Source organism: Adiantum capillus-veneris, chromosome 12 (assembly GCF_014529385.1).
Source record: "Adiantum capillus-veneris isolate H3 chromosome 12, ASM1452938v2, whole genome shotgun sequence".
In the NCBI taxonomy this organism is placed as follows: Eukaryota; Viridiplantae; Streptophyta; class Polypodiopsida; order Polypodiales; family Pteridaceae; genus Adiantum; species Adiantum capillus-veneris.
This window is the reverse complement of record NC_140942.1, coordinates 7,474,966-7,496,646: the sequence shown is the minus strand read 5'-3', so window position 1 is coordinate 7,496,646 and position 21,681 is coordinate 7,474,966. Positions and strand designations below refer to the sequence as shown.

General features: G+C 41.3%; 1 protein-coding gene across 3 annotated transcripts in view; it reads right to left on the bottom strand.

Moving 5' to 3' along the window:
- Positions 1-12,502: 12,502 nt before the first annotated feature.
- The window catches only part of LOC147445273 (uncharacterized), a 39,251-nt gene continuing 30,072 nt past the window's right edge, over positions 12,503-21,681 (bottom strand). For all 3 annotated transcript variants that reach the window (XM_086524836.1, XM_086524835.1, XM_086524837.1), the window contains exon 3: positions 12,503-13,383. In XM_086524836.1, the coding sequence (XP_086380962.1) occupies positions 12,619-13,383 (765 nt within the window). In that variant the 3' untranslated portion in view covers positions 12,503-12,618. The remainder of the gene's footprint in view (positions 13,384-21,681) is intronic.

Below are 21,681 nucleotides of genomic sequence, written 5' to 3'. Positions count from 1 at the left end.
TTGTTGTGCTCTCGCTTCTGCGGATAGTTGTAACAAGCGACGAAATGTTTGAGACAATGCTTGATCCCCAATTAGCAATGCCGGTATATACAACCTTTGTGCCAAAGTGTATCAATATGTTGCGAGCATGCAAATCGTTCTGTAGGAAGTTGTAGCTGTGCAAAAACTTTAGCTTTTGTAAGAGAGCATTTGTGATTGGCAAGATGTTCTAAATAAAGTGCTACAAAGTTCAAGAGGTGTATTGGAACTCTATTATAACTGGTTTGCTTCCATCATGGTGGCGAGCTTGTATCCACTAATTCATGTGGCCACCATTCCACATTCTAAAAATAAGAATTGGCTTAACATTATGGCATACAAGGCCTTTTGGCTAGGATCATGCCATGGTGTTGAACAGTCATGGCAATACCCTCTTCTACTGCCATTTATATAGGGTATTTGTTGTGTGGCATGAGCTTGTAGATCTTGACTGCGTACATTACATCCTTGAATTTTGGATGCATCACTCTCATTTGCTCCACAACAACAAAGTGACCTTCACCAAGTTGGGGAGCCTATAGGTGAAAATTTGAAATTTCACCAAGCAAGTGAAGGATTGGGAGGGTCAAGCTTTCATCCAAATCAATTGCCTCTGTGGTAGAGAGACATGTAGATGATGCAACTGCTGATGGAATTTGGGCTACAAGTTGAATAATTGCTTCATGAGCAAAGTGTACTTTCTCTTCAATACTTGGATGTTTGGAGGATTTCTTGTCCGTTTTTGCCCTTGAGCTTTGAATGTACCTGTGAAATAAGCTGCATGCGATTTAGAAACCCTTGAGGAATTTTTATCTCAGGACGTTGGATGCTCTCGAATGTCCTGATAATTTGTCCTAAGAGCTACTTGATCGCTACATGCATGACTCCATTTGTCAGCATGATTGTGTCAAATGATGTTAAAGAAATGAGGCTTCTAGCTTGCTAAAATAGTGTCTCACAAGCTTTGTTATGAAGTCCTTGAACCTCAACACAAGCAAATTAAATGCTCGTTATATAAGATCCTCTGTAACATGATATAGGTAGAGTACAGGAGCATCAATGACGAGTTTATGATGGGCACATGATAGCTTTGTCCTCGCTTTGTCTCTACCATGACTCGAATTTTGAAAATATATGAAATGAAAAATAGAAAAGAAAACCTAAAAATTAATGCATGAAAATGTCATAATAACCACTAGTGACTATAGAAAATTGATGACATCAAACATAAAGATAGAAAGATCTAAATTGATGTAAGTAATTTAAAATGACAAACTCAAAGAGATGACAACCCTTCGTACAATGCGACGCGAAGATCTGTATAGTCAAGAACAAGGTGTTTATTAAACCACGGTCCTCACTTTGTAGTGCGAGGTGTTGGTCTACACAATCAGGGATAAACATACACACTTATTTGGACTCTGAAGTAAAGTATGTGACCTTGTCCAAAACGATCAACCACAAACAATAAAAAATAGAAGATGTACACAAATGGGACATTTGTCAATTGTGCACATCTATCATAATTGAAAATGCACACAAACCTACTTAAAGTGCTACACAAATTGGGTATGCAACCCTTTAAGCAAGTTTGTATGTGTGTTTAAACATGAGAGATGTGCAAAGTGTGCACAACTTTTATTTCTCACGAGTCCATAACAAATTGTTTTGGACAAGTGATCAGTTACTTCACTGCAAATAAGTGTGTATTTCTCCTTAAGCCCTATCTGTAGCGACACAGTGGTTTGCACAGTCAAAGACAAAGTGTTTTTTATTGAAGCCCTGCCTGCAGTGTGACGTGGTGGTCTATGGAATCAAGGACAAGGTATTTTCTTATCTGAACTATGAAGTAAAGCCACTTGTTCAAAACGAATGATTATGAATTCATGAGAAATAAAAAATATGTACTATTAGCACATCTTTCATATTTGAACACGCACAAAAACATGCTTAAAGGGTTGCACAACTGGCCATGCAACCCTTTACGCGGATGTGTATGCACAAACATGGTAGATATGACAATAGTGCAACTCTTCAATTTCTTATTTAGTTTGTAATGAGTTGTATTGAGCAAGTGATCAATTACTTCACTGCAAATAAGTGTATCATTCCTTAAGCTCTCTCTACAGTGCAACGTGATGGTTTGCACAACTAGAGGTAGAGTAGTTATTTAAACCTAAACCCTCCCTGTGATGCAACACGATGGTTTTCATAGCTACAGATAAGGAATCTAACACTCCCTAAACTCTTCCTATAGTGCGACACTATGGTCTCCACAGTAGCGACAAAGTGGTGGTTATGGAAAAGGAGATGGAGAAAATGAATGGCATGCTAATGCAAAGAGAATGAGTTCACCTGAGAGATGAGAAGGTAAGCAGATAATAGCATCAATAGATGTTTTCAACGTGAGAGATTACCCCATTCATGATGCTCCTGAATCTAGATTTTTGTATCAAGATGAAGGCACTAAAGAGAAGCTTGAAAAATCACCCTTCTAAAAAAGACAAGAAAGGTACTCCTTTGATGTGTCACCTTTGAAAATCATAAGAAATCTAGACGGTTCACTTTAGCAAGCTTTAATGATTTAATATGCTTTAGCCACAAAGAAGAGAGGTTTGGGAGAGCATCGGCAAAGTACTCTGCTTGATTCCATGTCATTTTTCCTTGGGAAGATCCCATACTAGAAAAATGGGAGCAATATCTCACTCAAGAACTTCGTAGTGTAGGACACTTTGTGTTCGACATGTCAAATTTTCACAAGATTTTGTGCATGCATGTTTTACCTCACGAATTTCATGTTGTTCCGCTAATTGAAGAGGGGAAAGTTGTGACACCATCAACAAAGGACTATGCTTGCTTCCATCCATGGGAGTTGAATTGTTCTTACAAAGATCCCATGGAAAAAATAGAGAAGTAGCATCAGACTTAGGAGCTTCGTAGTGCAGGAGTTTGTGCACATGACATGCCAGAGTGGAAGAAGGATGCAATTAGTGAGACACCCACATTTGGTCAGCGGTCAAAGCTATCACTACACAAGCAAAGACCAATTCTTCCAATTTACAACCTGAAAATGAGTTGGTTAGAACAGTGCATGAGAACCAAGCAAGAGCCCAGGAAAGTGCTTACTGGTATTATCATCAAACATGAGGATTACGATGAAAATGGCTTGTTTAGGCGACAACTCAAGAGAATGAGTTCAGTTAAGAGATGGGAAGATGAGTAGCTAATAGCATCAAACATTTTGAAAGATGTGACGGATTACCCCAATCATGATACTAAATTTAGACTTTTGTATCGACGAAGATACCGAGGAGGTTCTTCCTAAAGCAGCCTTCTTAAAAGGGCAAAAAAGGTAATGTGGTGATGTGTCACTTATGGAAATCATAGGATGTCTAGATGTTTCAATTCAAAGAGCTCAACAATGAGAGACTTGGGAGAACATTAGGGCAAATGACTATGCTTGATTCCATCATGTAGGGGATAAAGCATTGTTGGGAAGATCCCATGATAGAAACACGAGAACGGGAATCAAAGTTAGAAGCTTTGTGGTGTAGGACTCTATGCACGACATGTTAGAGTGGAAGGAGCATGCAATTAGTGAGACACCCACATTTGGCCAACGATCGAAGCTATCACTACATGGGAAAAGACAAAGTCTTCCCATTTACAAGTTGAAAATGACTTGGTTAGAGGAGTGCATGAGAACTAAGCAAGTATATCAAAGAGGCAGATCAGGATGAAAATGGCTCTTCTAGGCGACAATTAAAGAGAATGAGTTCACCTAAGGGATGGGAAGTTGAGAAGCTTATAGCGTTAGATTACCTTGCCCTTCTAATTGTCTACCTGCTGAAAACTAAGGAAGAGCTCCAACCTTCCTCCCTGTCCCTTCTTGCATGAATGATTTGTCATCGCTCCTATTAGCCACTGCCTTGCTCGAGAAATGGCACGTTTAGTGCTATTGGCTAGGTGACGACGAATAGGCTGAAAATGCAGGCAATCGATTGCCATACTAGCCCAAAATGATGCACAAAATTCTTCTCCTTCTCAAGGTTGAAAATGCCACTGTTTTGTGTCCCCCTTGCTTGGTGAAATGACTAGTCTTAGCTTCTTCTCAAGAACTTTGAGATCAAATTAGTCACTTAAGGAGGGACTCCTTATGGTTTTGAATTGGTATTGCCACTAAGAACTGCCCAAGACCAAATCTAACATTGATTTAGCATTCAATGTAAGCATGTCTCATGATTGAAAGAAACACAAGTGTGGCTGCATTTTCAAGGGTTGAAAATGGGGCTAGATTTGGACTTGTGCGACACCACTCACCATGCCTTCATTTGTGAAGGTCAACATGTTGGATGATGCCATATGCCTCAAAAATGCAAGCTAGGCTAGCCACATTTTATAGAGAATCCATGGCCACAAATTGTTATGCTTTCAAAAGTACACAATTTTGATACATGTCAATCAAAGCATTAAAGACCTCCAAAGTTAGTGTTAAAAATTTCTTTGACCTTAAGCAAGCTAAGGCTGACCTTGATGTGGGAATCCTATTCAAACATGAGGTGCTTGTCGGTTTGCTAAGTGTTCGTGGGAACCTTGCCCAAAGCTTGAGGTGGGTTTTATGCTTAAATGACTAAGGTTCTTGAAGTGTTCAATTCAAAGATAAACTCTCAAGAGGCATAAACGGTTTCCATCCTTAATTGACTAAGTGTTTGAAATGTTCAATTCAAACCAAATGACTTAAGAAGCAATAAAGACACATGTTAAAATCCTCCACATGTGACACTCATGATGTGCTTGAATCCTATTGGATGGCTTTAAAAGGGTCCAATCAGAATTTAGATGCATAAAAATAAATAATTAAGTTATTTCTCTCAAAGAGGAAAAAGAGGACACATGTCTAAATGATATGATTAAATAATACGAGAGAGAGAGAGAGAGAGAGAGAGACCAAGCTTGAGGGGGTATACTCTCCCACACACACACACACACACACACATTCTCTGATTGTGTGGAGTACAAAGTGCAAGAGCTCCATCTCATTCTCCAAGCTTGTTGAGAAGTGGAGAGCCTACACCAACACTCTTGGCTATGGAATGCAAATCCAACCAAGAGCCATGCTTCAATGCTTAAGCTTGCCATCTTCTTCATCTTCATTACTATGCTATTATGCTATGCTAAGCAAAAAGAGTGATGATAAGTGAGGAACTATTTTTTTCTCCTATGAATGATTTTTCTTTCTCTTTCCTACCCTCATTCTCTGCTAGCTCTCTCTACCTTCGAAGGTGTTTTTGAGGCCTTGGAATTGAAGCTTGGGATAGTTGCTTTTTGAAAATTTTATGATATGCTCATGATGCATGAAGCTTTCCATCTTCATAACATCACCAAAATCACAAGGAACACAAATATTGTATTGTACCAAGTCTCTCTTGATGGGAGAATCTATGATACAAACACCTTTTGGAGGGGGTATCGGCTCCAAGTAAATCCGGTCCTCAAATATTGTCATGTTCTCTAATACTCTCTCTTTTGCAAAAGTATTGTTCATGCCAAGTTAATTAAGTACTATGTTCATGTTGCTACCATCAATTAAGTTCACCCTCTATGTTCTCAAAGTGATCTCACAAAAATGCTCACTTTGATTCTCTTAATTCCCCTATTCTCAAAGTTCATAGGCCATTTCCATTACAGATAACTAAGCTATAAGCCCCCCCTACAGTGTGACGTTACGTACACAGTCAAGGAAAAGGTACTAACCTGCAAACTAACCCCAAAGTGTGAGACTATGCTCTACATAAAATAGGGTTAGCTTTAAAAAAAGTTATTAGTCACCTCAAGCAGAAAACAAGGTGTCAAAAGGCCGACAAGTACTCTCAAAAGTACTCTAGCAAGCTAGAAAATGAGGGTCCCTAACAAATTTTTCAAATTGTCAACATATTTTTTTAACATAAAAATACGATTTTGATCAAACTATATATCAATCAAAATATAGTCCAATCAATATATAGTTCGATCAAAATAGACTTCAGACAAAAATACACGTACAATACAGATATACAATGTTTAAAAATGTTTTATATTTATATATATGCATATACAAGAGTATAAATGAAACTTAGGTTTAATCATGAACACCTTAGCATATATGTATGTCAAATGTGATACCCTTGCACGAAATGTCACCTCTTAGTGTATTCATGTGGGATATGCCCAACATGGCTATCGCATATGTGAGAGAAGCTACAACGAGATTGATGGTCAAGGTTAGTTGGAGAAACATGATGTGAATAGCAATGCCTTGGCCGAAATCTATGCCAAATGTGATGCCCTTGCCCAAAATGTCGTCTCTTCGAGCATTTTCATTGCAAGATATGCCCAACATGGCTGTGGCATGTGTAAGAGGATCCATGACGAGATTGGTAGGTCACAATGAGCTTGCTAGTTAGGGATTGTTGTAGAAAATGTTCATTGCAGCATATGCACAGCATGGCAATGGAATGCACGAGAGGATTCATGATGAGATTGCTACCCACAACACACACATACACACAAAGGGTCTCACGATGAGCTTGCTAGTTAGGGATTGTTGGATAAAATGTTCATTGCAACATATGCACATCATGGCTATGGAATGCATGAGAGGATTCATGATGAGGTTGCTACCCACACGTTGTTCGAGCAAGATGTTGTGATTCGTAATGCTTTCATCAATATGTACAACAAATGTGGTGCCCTTGCAAAGCACTCACAGTCCTTGATTAGCTTTTTGCCTGAAATGTCGTCCCTTAGAACGTGTTCATTACAAGATATTCCTAGCACGATTGTGGAAAGAAATTTGTATGTATGTCAAATGTGATGCCCTTGCCCGAAATGTCATCTCTTGGGGTGTGTTCATTGTGGGATATGTCGAGCTTGGTCAAAAAGCAAGTGGTTATGGAAAAGGAGATGGAGAAAATGAATGGCATGCTAATGCAAAGAGAATGAGTTCACCTGAGAGATGAGAAGGTAAGCAGATAATAGCATCAATAGACGTTTTCAACGTGAGAGATTACCCCATTCATGATGCTCCTGAATCTAGATTTTTGTATCAAGATGAAGGCACTAAAGAGAAGCTTGAAAAATCACCCTTCTGAAAAGGACAGGAAAGGTACTCCTTTAATTCGTCACCTTTGGAAATCATAAGAAATCTAGACAGTTCACTTTAGCAAGCTGTAATGATTTAATATGCTTTAGCCACAAAGAAGAAAGATTTGGGAGAGCATCCGCAAAGTACTGTGCTTGATTCCATGTCATTTTTCCTTGGGAAAATCCCATACTAGAAAAAGGGGAGCAATATCTCACTCAAGAACTTCGTAGTGTAGGACAATTTGCGCTCGACATGCCAAAAAAGGTTTTGTGCACCCATGTTTTACCTCACAAATCTCATGTTGTTCTGCTAATTGAAGAGGGGAGAGTTGTGACACCATCAGGAAAGGACTATGCTTGATTTTATCCATGGGAGTTGAATTGTTCTTACAAAGATCCCATGGCACAAATAGAGAAGCAGCATCAAACTTAGGAGCTTAGTGGTGCAGGAGTTTGTGCACATGACATGCTAGAGTGGAAGAAGGATGCAATAAGTGAGGCACCCACATTTGGTCAGCGGTCAAAGCTATCACTACACAAGCAAAGACCAATTCTTCCAATTTAACCCTTGAAAATGAGTTGGTTATAATAGTGCATGAGAACCAAGCAAGAGCCCAGGAAAGTGCTTAATGGGATTACCATCAAACATGAGGATTAGGACGAAAATGGCTTGTTTAGGCGACAATTCAAGAGAATGAGATCAATTAAGAGATGGGAAGATAAGCAGCTAATAGCGTCAAACATTTTGAAAGATGTGACGGATCACCCCAATCATGATACTAAATTTAGATTTTTGTATCGTCGAAGATGCCGATGAGGAGCTTCCTAAAGCAGCCTTCTTAAAAGGGCAAAAAAGGTCGTGTGGTGATGTGCCACTTATGGAAATCGTAGGATGTCTAGATGGTTCAATTCAAAGAGCTCAACAAGGAGAGACTTGGGAGAGCATTAGGCAAATGACTATGCTTGATTCCATCATGTAGGGGATAAAGCATTGTTGGGAAGATCCCATGCTAGAAACACGGGAGCGGGAATCAAACTTAGAAGCTTTGTGGTGTAGGACTCTATGCACGACATGTTAGAGTGGAAGGAGCATGCAATTAGTGAGACACAAAGATTTGGCCAACGGTCGAAGCTATCACTACACGGGAAAAGACAAAGTCTTCCCATTTACAAGTTGAAAATGAGTTGGTTAGAGGAGTGCATGAGAAAGGGCTTACTGGGATTATCATCAAAGAGGCGGATCAGGATGAAAATGGCTCGGCTAGGCGACAATCAAAGAGAATGAGTTCACCTGAGGGATGGGAAGTTGAGAAGCTTATAGCGTTAGGTGTTTTCGACGTGATGGATTACCTTGCCCTTCTAATTGTCTACCTGCTGAAAACTAAGGAAGAGCTCCAACCTTCCTCTGTCCATTCTTGCATGAATGATTTATCATCGCTCCTATTAGGCACTGCCTTGCTCAAGAAACGGCAGGTTTAGTGCTATTGTCTAGGTGACGAATAGGCTGAAAATGTAGGCAATCGATTTCCATACTAGCCCGAAATGATGCACAACATTCTTCTCCTTCTCAAGGTTGAAAATGTTGCTGTTTTGTGCCCCCCTTGCTTGGTGAAATGACTAGTCTTAGCTCCTTTGAGATCAAATTAGTTATTTAAGGAGGGCCTCCTTATGGTTTTGAATTGGTATTGCCACTAAGAACTGCCCAAGACCAAATCTAGCATTGATTTAGCATGCAATGTAAGCATGTCCCATGATTGAAAGAAACACAAGTCTGGCTGCATTTTCAAGGGCTGAAAATGGGGCTAGATTTGGACTTGTGTGACACCAGGCTTAAGTCTCTCACCATGCCTTCATTTGTGAAGGTCAACATGTTGGATGATGCCACATGCCTCCGAAATGCAAGCTGGGCTAGCCACATTTTATAGAGAAGCCATGGCCACAGATTGTTATGCTTTCAAAAGTACACAATTTTGATACATGTCGATCAAAGCATGGCCAAGCATGTTGTTGTATTTTGGCAAACCCTTGCTAATGATCTTAGCAAGAACTTATTCTAACAAGGCTAATATGATTTCACATGTCTTGAAAATGATGCTAGCTTCCCTACCCAACTGCAATGTATACTTACTTGGGTAGGGCATTCATTGATGCGTGTCCATACACTCTTCGATGCTTTCATGAAGTCTACTTCTGGTCCTCATGAGGACATACTGTAGCACAAGGAAGCTCAAACACCTACATATGAGCTTTCCATGGCTACCAAACTAATCCGCATTGATGGTGATAACGATACATATTCAATGACTGAAAACGCAACAAATCCGATGCGGAGCTGGATCTGGACTTGTGTGACACTAGTTTAATACCCTCGCCATGCAGTCACTTGTGAAAGTCAATGTCCACATGCCTCCAAAACTCAAGCTAAGTTAGCCACATTTTGGAGATAAGCCATGGCCAAAAATTGTTATGCTTTCAAAAGTACACAAGTTCCATACATGCCAATTAAAGCATGTCCAAGCATGTTGTTTTTCGACAAACCCTTGCTAATGATGTCATCACGATCTTATTGTGATAAGACCAACATTTTGCATGATGTCACATGTCTTGAAAATGTTGTTAGCCTCCTTACCTAGTTGCTATGTATACTTAGTTGGACATGCCATTCATTGATGCATGTCCATACACTCCTTGGTGTTTTCATGAAGTCTACTACTCCTTGTGAGGACACCTTGTAGCATATGGAAGTCCAAATGCATGTAGATGAGATTGCTATGGCTACCAAACTTCCTTCTCATAAAATTTTCATCTGGAATGCTCTCACCACGACGTCCTCATCTGGATTCAATCTTTATGCATCAGCACTTACTTCCAATGCATCCATCATGCTGCAACAACTTCAAAAACTATCCTTGGTCACAGTCAACTCTACTTCTTCCCTTTATGTGCCTTTCTTTGTTCCACAATAGCCCAAGAGCCTCTTGCCACAGCCATGCACAAGGGTTTCCAACACCGAAATCTTATCACAACTGCCCACCAAGACATATGGTAATACGCCCCAAGCATCAACAATGAACATAAAGATAATTCCCAACAACTAACACATTGCATAACCATGTTGGTTTGTACACCCATTAAGCACACTAGGCCTTTGCTAGTCCTCAAGCATCCAAAACACCTTGCACGTCAAATGCGCCCCATGATGGCAAACACCCACTTCCTCATGTGATTCAACCACCTCCAACACCCCATCCTTGCTACATCCCTTCTTGTTGTACACCCCACATGCATCCCAAATATTCTCATGGACCTGTGTTGGCCGTCTTCTCTTATACTCAAGTCAGACATCTTAACGTAGTGTTGCTTGAGCTTATAGTCTGTATGCCCACAAATATCTCTTGCTACCTTGTAGCTTTCATCCATGTTGCTCTCTTTGAGACACTACTCGTCCATTAGCTTGCATTCTCCTACTCGTATTCCACTCGTTATAGTGATGCTCTTCTTGAGCACTGCTACCCCTTTTTCCCACATACATAGATCATATTCCAATTGATGGCTCTCCAACTAAGCCTCTTTTCACCCATTCCATCCATCTTCACCTAGAAGAGCCATTTTCATCCTAATCCTCCTCTTTGATGCTATTCCCAGGAAGCTCTTTCTTGAACTCTTGTCTAGTTCTCATGCATTGCTCTAACTAGCTCATTTCAACTTGTAAATGCAAAGAGTTGGTCTTTGCTCCTGTATTGATAGCTTTGACTGCTTGTAAATGCGAAGAGTTGGTCTTTGCTCCTGTATTGATAGCTTTGACTGCTAGTCAAATGCGGGTGTCAGTTTGGTAAAACATAGTGCAGAGAGAGAGAGAGAGAGAGAGAGAGAGAGAGAGAGAGAGAGAGTAACGGATTTCCACATACAATAATAAACGTTGGCATGTAACCAATACAAGTTTCAAAATGTTATAAAAATATAGCGTATAGCCTACTTTTTATACAAATATAGAGTATAGCCTACTTTTTGTTGTTGTGTTAAGTGTCGAACTCATTAGCTTAACACTAATCTCTTTATTTCTCTCTTGCAGATTGGTAGATCGCCACCTTCAACTTTGATGTTCTAACATGTGTAAGAAGCTTCATCCAGCAATATTAGCTCACCTCAAAATTAGAGTCTCGATTTATGCAATACATAACTCCAACACTGAAAGCCCCAACCCACCGGCTCAAGGGTCCTCACATCATGTCTTCTCATTCTCTCTCTTTCTTCCTCTCCGCACACACTATATCATCACTTACAGCCAAAATAATCAAGTTGACCTGCTAGTAACACTAAGCTCTTAATCAACTTTAGGACACATCTGACACCTCAAAGCATAAATCTAGTGCTCTTACGCATGCATAACTTCACATCTCCAATGCCACAAATGTCAAGCTGATACAAGCCACCAAGCTTGACCTTTTGTGCATAACACTCATCAAGAGCCAAGAGCCAATAATGCAGGGTGGGTGGGAGAGAGAGAGAGAGAGAGAGAGAGAGAGAGAGAGAGAGGTCAATGAGTGCAATGGTTAATGATTAGCATTGATTTTCTCAAGTTCAAGATTTAACATTAAGAATTAATAATGATTTGAGGATCGCCACTGATTACCTTAAGTCCAAAGCTAAAAAACATACCCAAACACTAAAGCCTTTGCCATAGGCAGGCCAAAAACTAGAAAAGAGCCAATGAAATTGAATTGTTTAAAATTAGAGCTACACAGTGCATATACTCCCTTTGATTGTGATGTTTGCTTTGTGTGGTGGCACCTGCTCAAAAACCAAGGTAGTGTAATTTTGGAGTGGTTCAGAATTTTCATATGAGTAGCTGAGCCCATGCCTACCCATCAAAGACTCTTTCGGACCCTTGCTAACATATTGACAAAAATATTACTGACCCCATTAGAAATCACTCCTTGGTCATCCTTGGCATCGGCATGAAAAATAGCCACCAAGTTGGTACCCCGTTGGTACATAAGTCATCAATTTTTCTCAGAGGTCATGACACATATCCTACATCTAAGCACTCACAACTCTTATAGCCACCTATTTTTGCAAAAATCTGCACCGGGACCTTGTGCACTCCATGCTTGCAAATGCACCTCCTCCCATTGCAGTCATTTGCATCAACTGTTAGTAAACTTGGCTTCCATGAAGATGGAAGTCTTTTCTTGAGACCAGGGGGAATAGTGTGTGACAAGTTCATGTCACCCTGTAACAAGTCGTGAAGCCACACCAGGGATGTATGAACCTAACCAATGGACTACTACATGAAAATAACATGTTACATGTACCATGATAAAAGTGAAATAGTGTCAAAATAAAAACTAGGCAATATTCTAACTCAAGATTCACAGACGTCATTATTGGCTGATGCACTATCAATGTATCAATTTACAACAATGCAAATGCATACATTCAGACAGAAATTATGTACAACTGAAAAGAGTAAAAACATCATTTGAATGATACCAGTCGGGCCAAACGTTGAGAGAAAGTGCGATGTAGAGATGATGTGCGTGGAGAAACAGAAGGCGTTGTAGGACCCTCCTGGTCAAGAGGGTCATCCACCCTCCAAAATTTCAACACATGCAAACTCTCCTCGTCAGTGTGGCGCTGTACGACAATTCTGGAGGCAAAACCCTTGCAGCGCATGACCTGGCAAATCTCCCCAGGATTGTTTTCTGTCACAGCCACAAGATAGAAGATCCCTTTACTTGAAAGGAGTGAGTCGATGATTGACAGCATGCGATCAATCACCATACGCCCCCTATCACCACCAGCCCAAGCAGAAGCAATGCCCTCTACACCCACCTCATGCTCAGGTGTAGGTACATATGGAGGATTGAAAACAAGCACATCAACAACCTTATCCAGACGCTTCTCCAGCCCTGACACCAAATCTGCTACTACCACTTCTGCATTGACATGATGAGCTGCAAGAGTACTACATGTGGTGTGAACTGCAGCCTCACTCACATCAGTAGCGAGAAATTGCACCTCAGAATTGCTGCAATTTCCAAGTATAAGAGCCAGGGATGTAATGACATAGCCACTGCCGCAACCCACTTCCAAACATAAACTTGGTTTAAGCTCTTCTAGCTGTGCTTTGTCTGCAAGGAGTGCATCCACAAGGGCAAAAGAGTCATCACAAGGCTCGTACACCTCAGGATGGCGTCCAACAAGTCTGACTTCAGCAATCCTTGTGCGTGGAGAGGGAGCCTATATGAACGCAAACTTTCTAAACCGATCAGCAGAATTAACTAAACTGGAACACCTTACAAAAAATAAGGCAGAGGTCAACACAATTTTTGAGTGAACAGTAGTAGTATCCTTGGCCTCAATTAGACAAACAATCAGGTTGTCCATTCGGCAATGAAAGTATTGTGGGAGTCTCACATAACAAAGCCTTTATACTGAAAATGATTTAAAATTGAGAAGTTTTTTCCCAAACACAAATTGAATCTCAGCCAATGCGGTAGTAACCTAGTGGTTAAGGTGGATGTGTGGGTGAATAAGGCCCCAGGTTTGATACCCGGCAGCATCTTTCAAATTTCAATCGTACCTCCAAAAAAAAAAGGAATCTTGCAAGACTCGGGAGAGTGCACTCGCTGAAAGACACAAGACGATCACCAGTTTACCTTTCCAAATTGTTCTCATGTTTGTCAAAAAATCATCGTTTGCATCTCCAGAGAACCAAAAGGCATTCCTCTCAAGGTGGGTTGAAGTTCCCTATGTATGCATGATTGCATGAACCTATGGGGTTATCAAGAGTCAACCCTAGAGACCATAGTTGAAGGAACAACCCAAAACACCCCCTTTGGGAGGGGGACACACTGAAACACAGCCTGACTTCCAGAATGCTTTTACCATCTTGAAACGTTTCAGAATTCTTGAGCAGCTGCCACGTGGCATTTTGGAATGTTTCAGATATATGAAACGCAGAGTTTTGGGCTGACTTGGCAGGGTAAAATTTATTTTAAGGTAAACACAGACGTGATGTTGTATCCTCATTTTGTAAAGGAGGTGGTTTGTGTGATCGATGCATGTATTGACGTACAAGAAAGATGTCTTCTTAGACTCATGTTGTTACCTTCAAGTTGCTCTCTTTTTGGCAAAAAAATCGTTCCTCTCTCTTGACTCTCGGTACCACTTCTTGTTATAAGTGATGAATTGAAATTCAACAGTTGGTCCCAACTCCCTTGATATTCTATCTTAGAACTGATTCAGCTTCGCCTTTTGGTTTTCTACAGGATCCACATTTGTATGGTTTTTCTAAATCTAAGAGTCTTTGAGTTCTCTGAAACATTGATTGTAGCACATCCTCATTGACATGGTGTTTCCCCTTTTAACCCTCTCAAAATTTTCCATTTGCATTTTCGTTTCTCTCCCTGTTTCCGTTTCCGCATTTCCATATCCCGCAACTCTGCTAGAGACTCTACCTTCTCTTGTACAAAGAGCTTGATATACACACTCTTTTACCAATCAAACACGATTATGTTCTCATTATGAATGGTTCTCTTTCTCATCCCTCATCCTCCCTAACCCTTTTAAGTGTATTAGAGCTTGACAAGCATAAGCAGTTTCCAATCCTACTACTAATTATTGAGTTAAGTAGTATACTCTAGATTCCACTCTAATCTATGACTATTTAATCAAGCATGGGCAAGTTCATGATTGATTCATTACCCCACTATCCTCCTTGATATAATTGTTGATATTTGACAAAATAGGGGTGTGTGTGTGCGCGCGCAAATAAAAATTTGCTCCTACATTTAAGTTCTCTAAGAAGTAAAATATCACAAAAGTGATAATGTGGCATGGCTCAAGACATACCACACACGCGTGCGCACACACAAAATGGAAAATAACAGTGATGATGTGGCATGGCTCGCCGTACTACTGACATGGCTAATTTCCATAAAGCGCGGCACATCTTTTGCTAGTGACATTACAAGTCCTTCCGTAAGCTTTTGGGTCAGTTTTGGCGAAGTTTTAAAGGGTAATTGTTTTAAGCTGCAATGCTTTTGGGTGGCGCTTTGTTTTTGGACCTCATGCTTTTGACTTGACTCTTTATACCAAACTTGTCACAAGTTGGTGGCGTGGCATCCCTAAGGGGTTAGAGCCATTGAAGACCACAATTGTGGACAATCAGACAAATGGGCACAAAACATAAAGACATGCTAGCATGGACACCTCCGTAAAATGTGAAACTGCTGATGTGGCATGGTTGTACGGGCGCAACGTAGAGCATGGAGGATGATGATGTGACAGTGTACGGACTTTCACAATTTGTAGACCAGATTTTTGGGCGCCAAAGCCTTGGCCAAGGAGCTTTTAAGAAGTAGAGCTTTCCATAGCAGTGCTTTCCAAGGCCACGAGCCTTTAAATATGTAAAGGGTGTCACAAAATGATGACATTGCTGATATTGTACAGACGCCCGTAAATTGCGTTGCTGACCTGGGTAGATTGTACGGACGCTGACGTGGCAAACTGTACGGATGCCTGTAATTTGCGCTGCTCATGTGCCAGACTATACGGAATTCCTCAAAAAGCACTGATGCTTTTTAGGCAAGCTTTTGACGACCAGTTGCTTTTTGAACCCACTACTTTTGAGTTTAAGCTTTTGGGGCTCTGCTTTTAGCACCCCTTTGTAAGACTAATAGGGACCCTAGGGGCCTCACTCTGCAAAGCATCTGGACGCAGAGTCTGGGATCAGAGGACCCCTATTGGATTGTACTTTGCTCAAGAGTAATATAAAAATAAATACCGAAAGGCGCGCCAGACTTTGGGGCCAATATCTCTAGGCACGGAACTACGTCGGGCCAGTGTCGTCTAAATTTGAACTGTGATTAAATTGAAGTGTTCTTCTCTCTCGTGTCGCGACCCGATTCCAGTCTTGGGGTGTCCAAGTTTGTTCCAATGGTATCAGAGCGAGTCGATTATCCTTCCACATGGAAATCCAATCCTATTTTACTGCGGTACGAATGGATTCAAGCAAGGAATCACCCAAGAAAAAGGCAAAGAAGTCTAAATGTGAGTAACAGTTCTACAGAGGACTCGTCTTCAGACAGTTCGCACTTTGATGACAGCAACTTTTATGCAAAGGAAACAGAATTTTTATAGGCCAACCAGTATGACTTTCTGGAAGACAAAAGCAAGAAAGTCCGAGAGTTTAAGGAAGGTGGACAGTCAATTAAATTTGACACTTTTTCTGGTTATAGAGATGCTTCGAAGGCTTTGTCTTTTGCACAGCAATTTGACATCGCTTTTGCGGGAGGGCGTTACTCAGAGCACTCTAAGATTCAGAGAGCTGCCTCTTACTTTAAGGGGAATGCTCGAACTTGGTGGTCCACTCTCTATTAAACAAGACTGCGCCAGTTAAATGGCTGAAATCCAAGAGGCTTTTTATTTCTTCTTGGCTGACTCGAGAGTATGAACGCGATATACGAACTACTTGGAACCATCTTCGGATGACCAAGAAGGATACAATGGACGCTTATTGCGAGAGATTCTGGAGCTCTTTTCTACCCGCCTCACACTTGGTCATTGGCAAACTTCGGTTGCATTGTCAGGGGTATTTGGGGCATGAGGACTTTTACATAATGCCTTTGGAAGGTTGTGGTGTTCTCTTGGAAATTCCCTATTACCACAAGAACAACGTCGTGGTCAACTATAGAGCGAGGAAAGCGACATTGACCATAGAGAAGGGCAAAAACATTGTACTTGATATTAAATTTAAGGGCGAGTCTGTCCCTATTGTATCGGCTTCGGCCATTTCAAAGTTAATAAAATCCAATCTGTTTGTTTACTCGATCTTTTTGAAAGAGTTGAGTGATGAGGATAGGACAAATATGTCTAAACTTGATAAAGAACACCAAGATTTTCTCCAGTCTCATGCCGATTGCTTCTCACAGGGCCTACCAGGCGAGTTACCACCTGTTCGTCCTGAAGATCATACCATTGATCTGATACTTGGAAGCACGCCACCAAACCGGCCACCTTACCGTGTGAGTCGAGCCCAGAACGAAGAGATTATGAACCAAGTGAAAGACCTCTTGGAAAAGGGTCTTGTCCAACCTAGTACTTCACCGTACTGCTCTCCAGTGTTGTTGGTTTTGAAGAAAGACGGGTCTTGGAGAATGTGCATCAATTATAGAGCTCTCAACAAAATCACCATCAAGAACAGATTTCCAATTCGTAAGATCGATGATATACTCGACAGATTATAGGGATCCTCGTCCTTTAGCAGAATTGATTTGAAGAGTGGATATCATCAAATCCGAATCACGCCGTGAGACGTCTACAAGACAGCCTTTCGGACGACTTTTGGGTTATTTGAGTTTTTGGTGATGCCTTTTGGCCTAACCAATGCTCCTGCAACATTTAACCGGATGATGGACAAGATTTTTCGAGAGTACAAGCTATTTGTTGGCACTTTCTTTGACGATATCATTCTTTTCTCCAAGAATGAGGCAAAACATAGTGATCATCTGCTTCAGGTCTTTCAAGCATTACGAGATCACAAGTTAGTGATTAATGCGAAGAAAAGTGAATTTTTCCTACCAGAGATACACGTTTTGGGACACATTGTGTCAGCAGCAGGAAGTGTAAATGGATCCGGCCAAGATAGAGATGTAAGGTGCAGCGGAATGAGTGTTGTATTTTCTCAAGATTAGTGATCTTTATTGCTCAAGGTTCCTTTTAGTTCTTAGGGAAAGAGAGCTTTCCGTCTTATGGAGAGTGCTATGATCACGAACAAAGTAAGTGGATATTGTGCGTGCAAGTGAATGAGACTGAGAGAAGGAGAGAGAAAAGATACGTCACCGAGAGGTTGTAAAACCCTCCTCCGAAGGCCCCACTCTCGTCGGCGAGAGTGGTCTACTTGATTGCACAAAAGCGTACAATGCGAATGCAATGGGACTATGCCGATGACGACGACGACTTCGTGGCTGAAAATTGGGATCTTCTATCTGCTGATTTTCATGGACTGTTTCGGGGCTGAGATGGGCTGTTTCTACTGCTGTCCTAAGGCTGAAAATGACTGTTTTGTCGGCTGAAATTGACTGTCCCTGTAGGGGCTGAATTGGTGAAGAAAAACGCTGATATAGCTGCTGATTTGGGCTGCGTTTTTGAGTTGTTCCTGGGCTGAGAAAAACGCTGGCTGCAGGTCTTCTATGGTTGACAACAAAACGCTATAGTGCCTGAAGCAAAAACGCTGCAAGGGCTGATCTTTAGCGATCCCAGAAAATGCTGGCTGTGGTAAGCTTGAAGGGGGAAAACGCTACTCCTGATGATTGTTGGCTGGCGTTAGTAGTTCTTGGGAGGCTGTTGCCAAGGGAGAATGGAAACGCAAGGCCTGAGGGTTGAGGGATGGCAATGCTGATCCTGGAAACGCCAAGGGAAGGGAGGGCCTCGCCAAGGTATTGGAGAGGGTCTTGCTGAGAGAGGGTGGGACACCTGTTGCTTGGGGAAGCCTGCTGTGTCTTTGCTCATCTGCCAATTTGTGCTAACTTGGGTTTGCTTATATATTAACTTACCCAATTTGCCCTACTGAGTACCCAACAAAAGTCACTTAATAAATAAGTGAAAAATGTCAAAAATAGGAAAAAATGGGATAAAGTCATCTGAAAAATCCCCAAACTGACTCTGATGGAATTTGATGGAAATGCTTATGCTTATGCAATGTGCAACCAGAGGATATGCATCTACATTGAGTGACTGGTCATGCACGGTCTACGAATAGACTCACAAAAGTGTCAGATCACAAAAGTGCCAGATCACTTCTAATCTAACTTGACTGGACTTGACGGAAATCCTGCTATGGTGTAGCTTGTCCACGGACACATAGGGTTGGAATGTGTCACGTGACATCCCCTCCTTTTTAAAATGAGGTACTGGTACCGAGCTGCATGGCTTCCTTGTAGTCTGCCAACAACTCTGGATAATCCTTGAAGAACTCTTCGTCTACCCACACCGCTTCATGGGTTTCTCGATCTTTGAACTTCAAAAAATACTGTCGTACTTGTTTCTTCGAACCATAGCGAAACCGATGCAACAAGACTTGCTCCGGCTCCATAACTTCTGCTTCATCGATGATCTCCGGTTCTTCTTCTTCCGAAACGTCCTTTGGAGGTGTTCCCTGAAACACTTTCAACTAAGAAACATGGAAAACGTTGTGCATTGACCATGAGTTAGGCAACTTTAATTTCATTGAAACCTCATTAATCTTTTTGATGACTGGAAATGAACCATACATACGAAAATATAACTTTGGACATTTCTTTCCAACTTGCTTAAGACGTTGTTTTATAATTCGTAGATAAACCCAATCTCCTTTTTTGATCGAAACCTCCTGACGATGCTTGTTAGCCTATCTAGAATAAGATTCCAGAGCCTTGCTTAGCCGAAGCTTCATACTCTCAGAAATCTCATCCAATGACTGACTCTCAACATTGGCATCACGCATTTGACTGACCGATCGAGTCATACTCTCAGAAATCTCATCCAATGACTGACTCTCAACATTGGTATCAGGCATTTGACTGACCGATCGAGTCAACAGTGTGATTGGAATCGGCGACCAAAAGCTGCCTCATACGGAGTTCGACCAATAGCAGAAGAGAAAGAATCATTGAGAATAGCCTACACCAATGGGAGATAGAGCTCCCATTGAGACTACTGATCATGAACATAAGACTTCAACACATCAAAAGCTAACTGATTATAAATTTCCGTTTGACCATCTGACTGTGGATGAAAAGCGGATGAAAAATTCAACTTTGTGCCAAAATTTTCAAAAAGTGCACGCCAAAAGTTGGACGTAAACTTAACATCCCTATCTGAAACAATGGACTTTGGCAAACCACAGAGGGGGTACCAATGCTTTATAAACAATCGTGCAACATCTTGTGCAATAACTATTGCCTTACAAGGAATCAACATGCAAAATTTGTTGAAACGATCAACAATAGTTAAACATTGAGTGTTCCTTGAATGCTGATTTGATGGTAAGTTAGTCACAAAATCCATAGAGATATCCTGAAAAGGTCCCTCAGGAATAGGCAACGGAAGCAAGAGGCCTTGCTGCTTACCCCGAGGAGCTTTTACTTTTTGACAAATAGTGCAATGTGTGACATAACTAAATACATCTTTTCGCATTTTAGGCCAATAGAAAAATCGTTCAATCTTTTCCAATGTGGTGTTCATACCCCTGTGCCCACCCGTGAGAGAGTCATGTGCATCATGCAATATGGCTAGTCTGAGAGAGCGCAATACACATAGACACTGACGAAAAAATAACAATCCATCACGAATGAGATAGTTGCTGGGCCCTTGGGAAGCAAGATTGATTCTTCATGCTGAATATGCGAACGAACAAAATAGGAGCAGCAAAAGGACTTACACTAGGACGTATAAATCCTCTAGCCACCAACTCTGTGAGTTGTCACTCTTAACTCTTCCTCCTGTGACTTGCTCAAACGGTAGGGAGCCTACTGACAGGTTGTGCTACCTCCATAAGCTCGATGCGATGGTCCTCCGGCCGCTCCGGTGATAGGCGAGGTGGAAGATCATCCTGCAAAAAGAGATGTTTAAATTTCATAAACAACTCCGAATACTTACCCGGAGCCTGAATGCTATGGGAAACTAGGGAAACATAAATGAATGCCGCTTGTGCTCCTTGTCATAATTCACGCTTTACCTGTAAATGCGAGATGAGAAGCAAAGAATGCAAGCCCTCCTCAGCACGAATGATGAGGGGGGAATCCAATTTTGCATGTAAAATGAGAGTGTTAGCTTCAAAATCAATGAGAGCATTGAGTTCACGAAACCATTTAATGCCCAAAATCATATCACATCCTGAGAGAGGAGACACAAGAAATTTCCTACGAAAAGAAGCTTGTTGAACGGTAAACATCACATCAAGGCACTCCTTCGTGATGAGAGAGTCCATACCAAGAGCGAAACCAGAAACCTCGAGAGGAGATTTCTGACTAACCTCTAGGCGGGCTCTCTCAATAAGAGGGGGGGACTAATCACATCATGCACATTGCATACTGCCTGGATCAAACAATATGATAAAACGCTGTCCTTTTACATGACCATAACACTTCAAGAGAGATTCATCAATGTGTGTGTCAGAGTCGTAAGAAGATGCAGGTTGTGTTGTGTGTCACAAACAGGAGCGCGTAACAATATAAAATACATTCGGATAAATAGGATTTATCACTTATTACTGAAGCCAGAGGATATAGAGAGAAATAAATAGAGAGAGAGATAGAGAGTGAGAAGATCGACGCAGTACTGGGACCAGAAGATGGGTTGGTCCCCCCCCCCCCCCCCCCCCCCCCAATAATAGTATCTTTATTATTGAGGAGAAGTCTATACAAGCACTTGAACCGAACGTATTACCACGTTCGTTCTAGAATAAGACTTGATGGTTCCCGGAAGCCTCAACTTCTGATTCCTAGGGCAAAACCCTATTCCAAGGAACTTCCGTTCCTTATTACAATTCCTCGA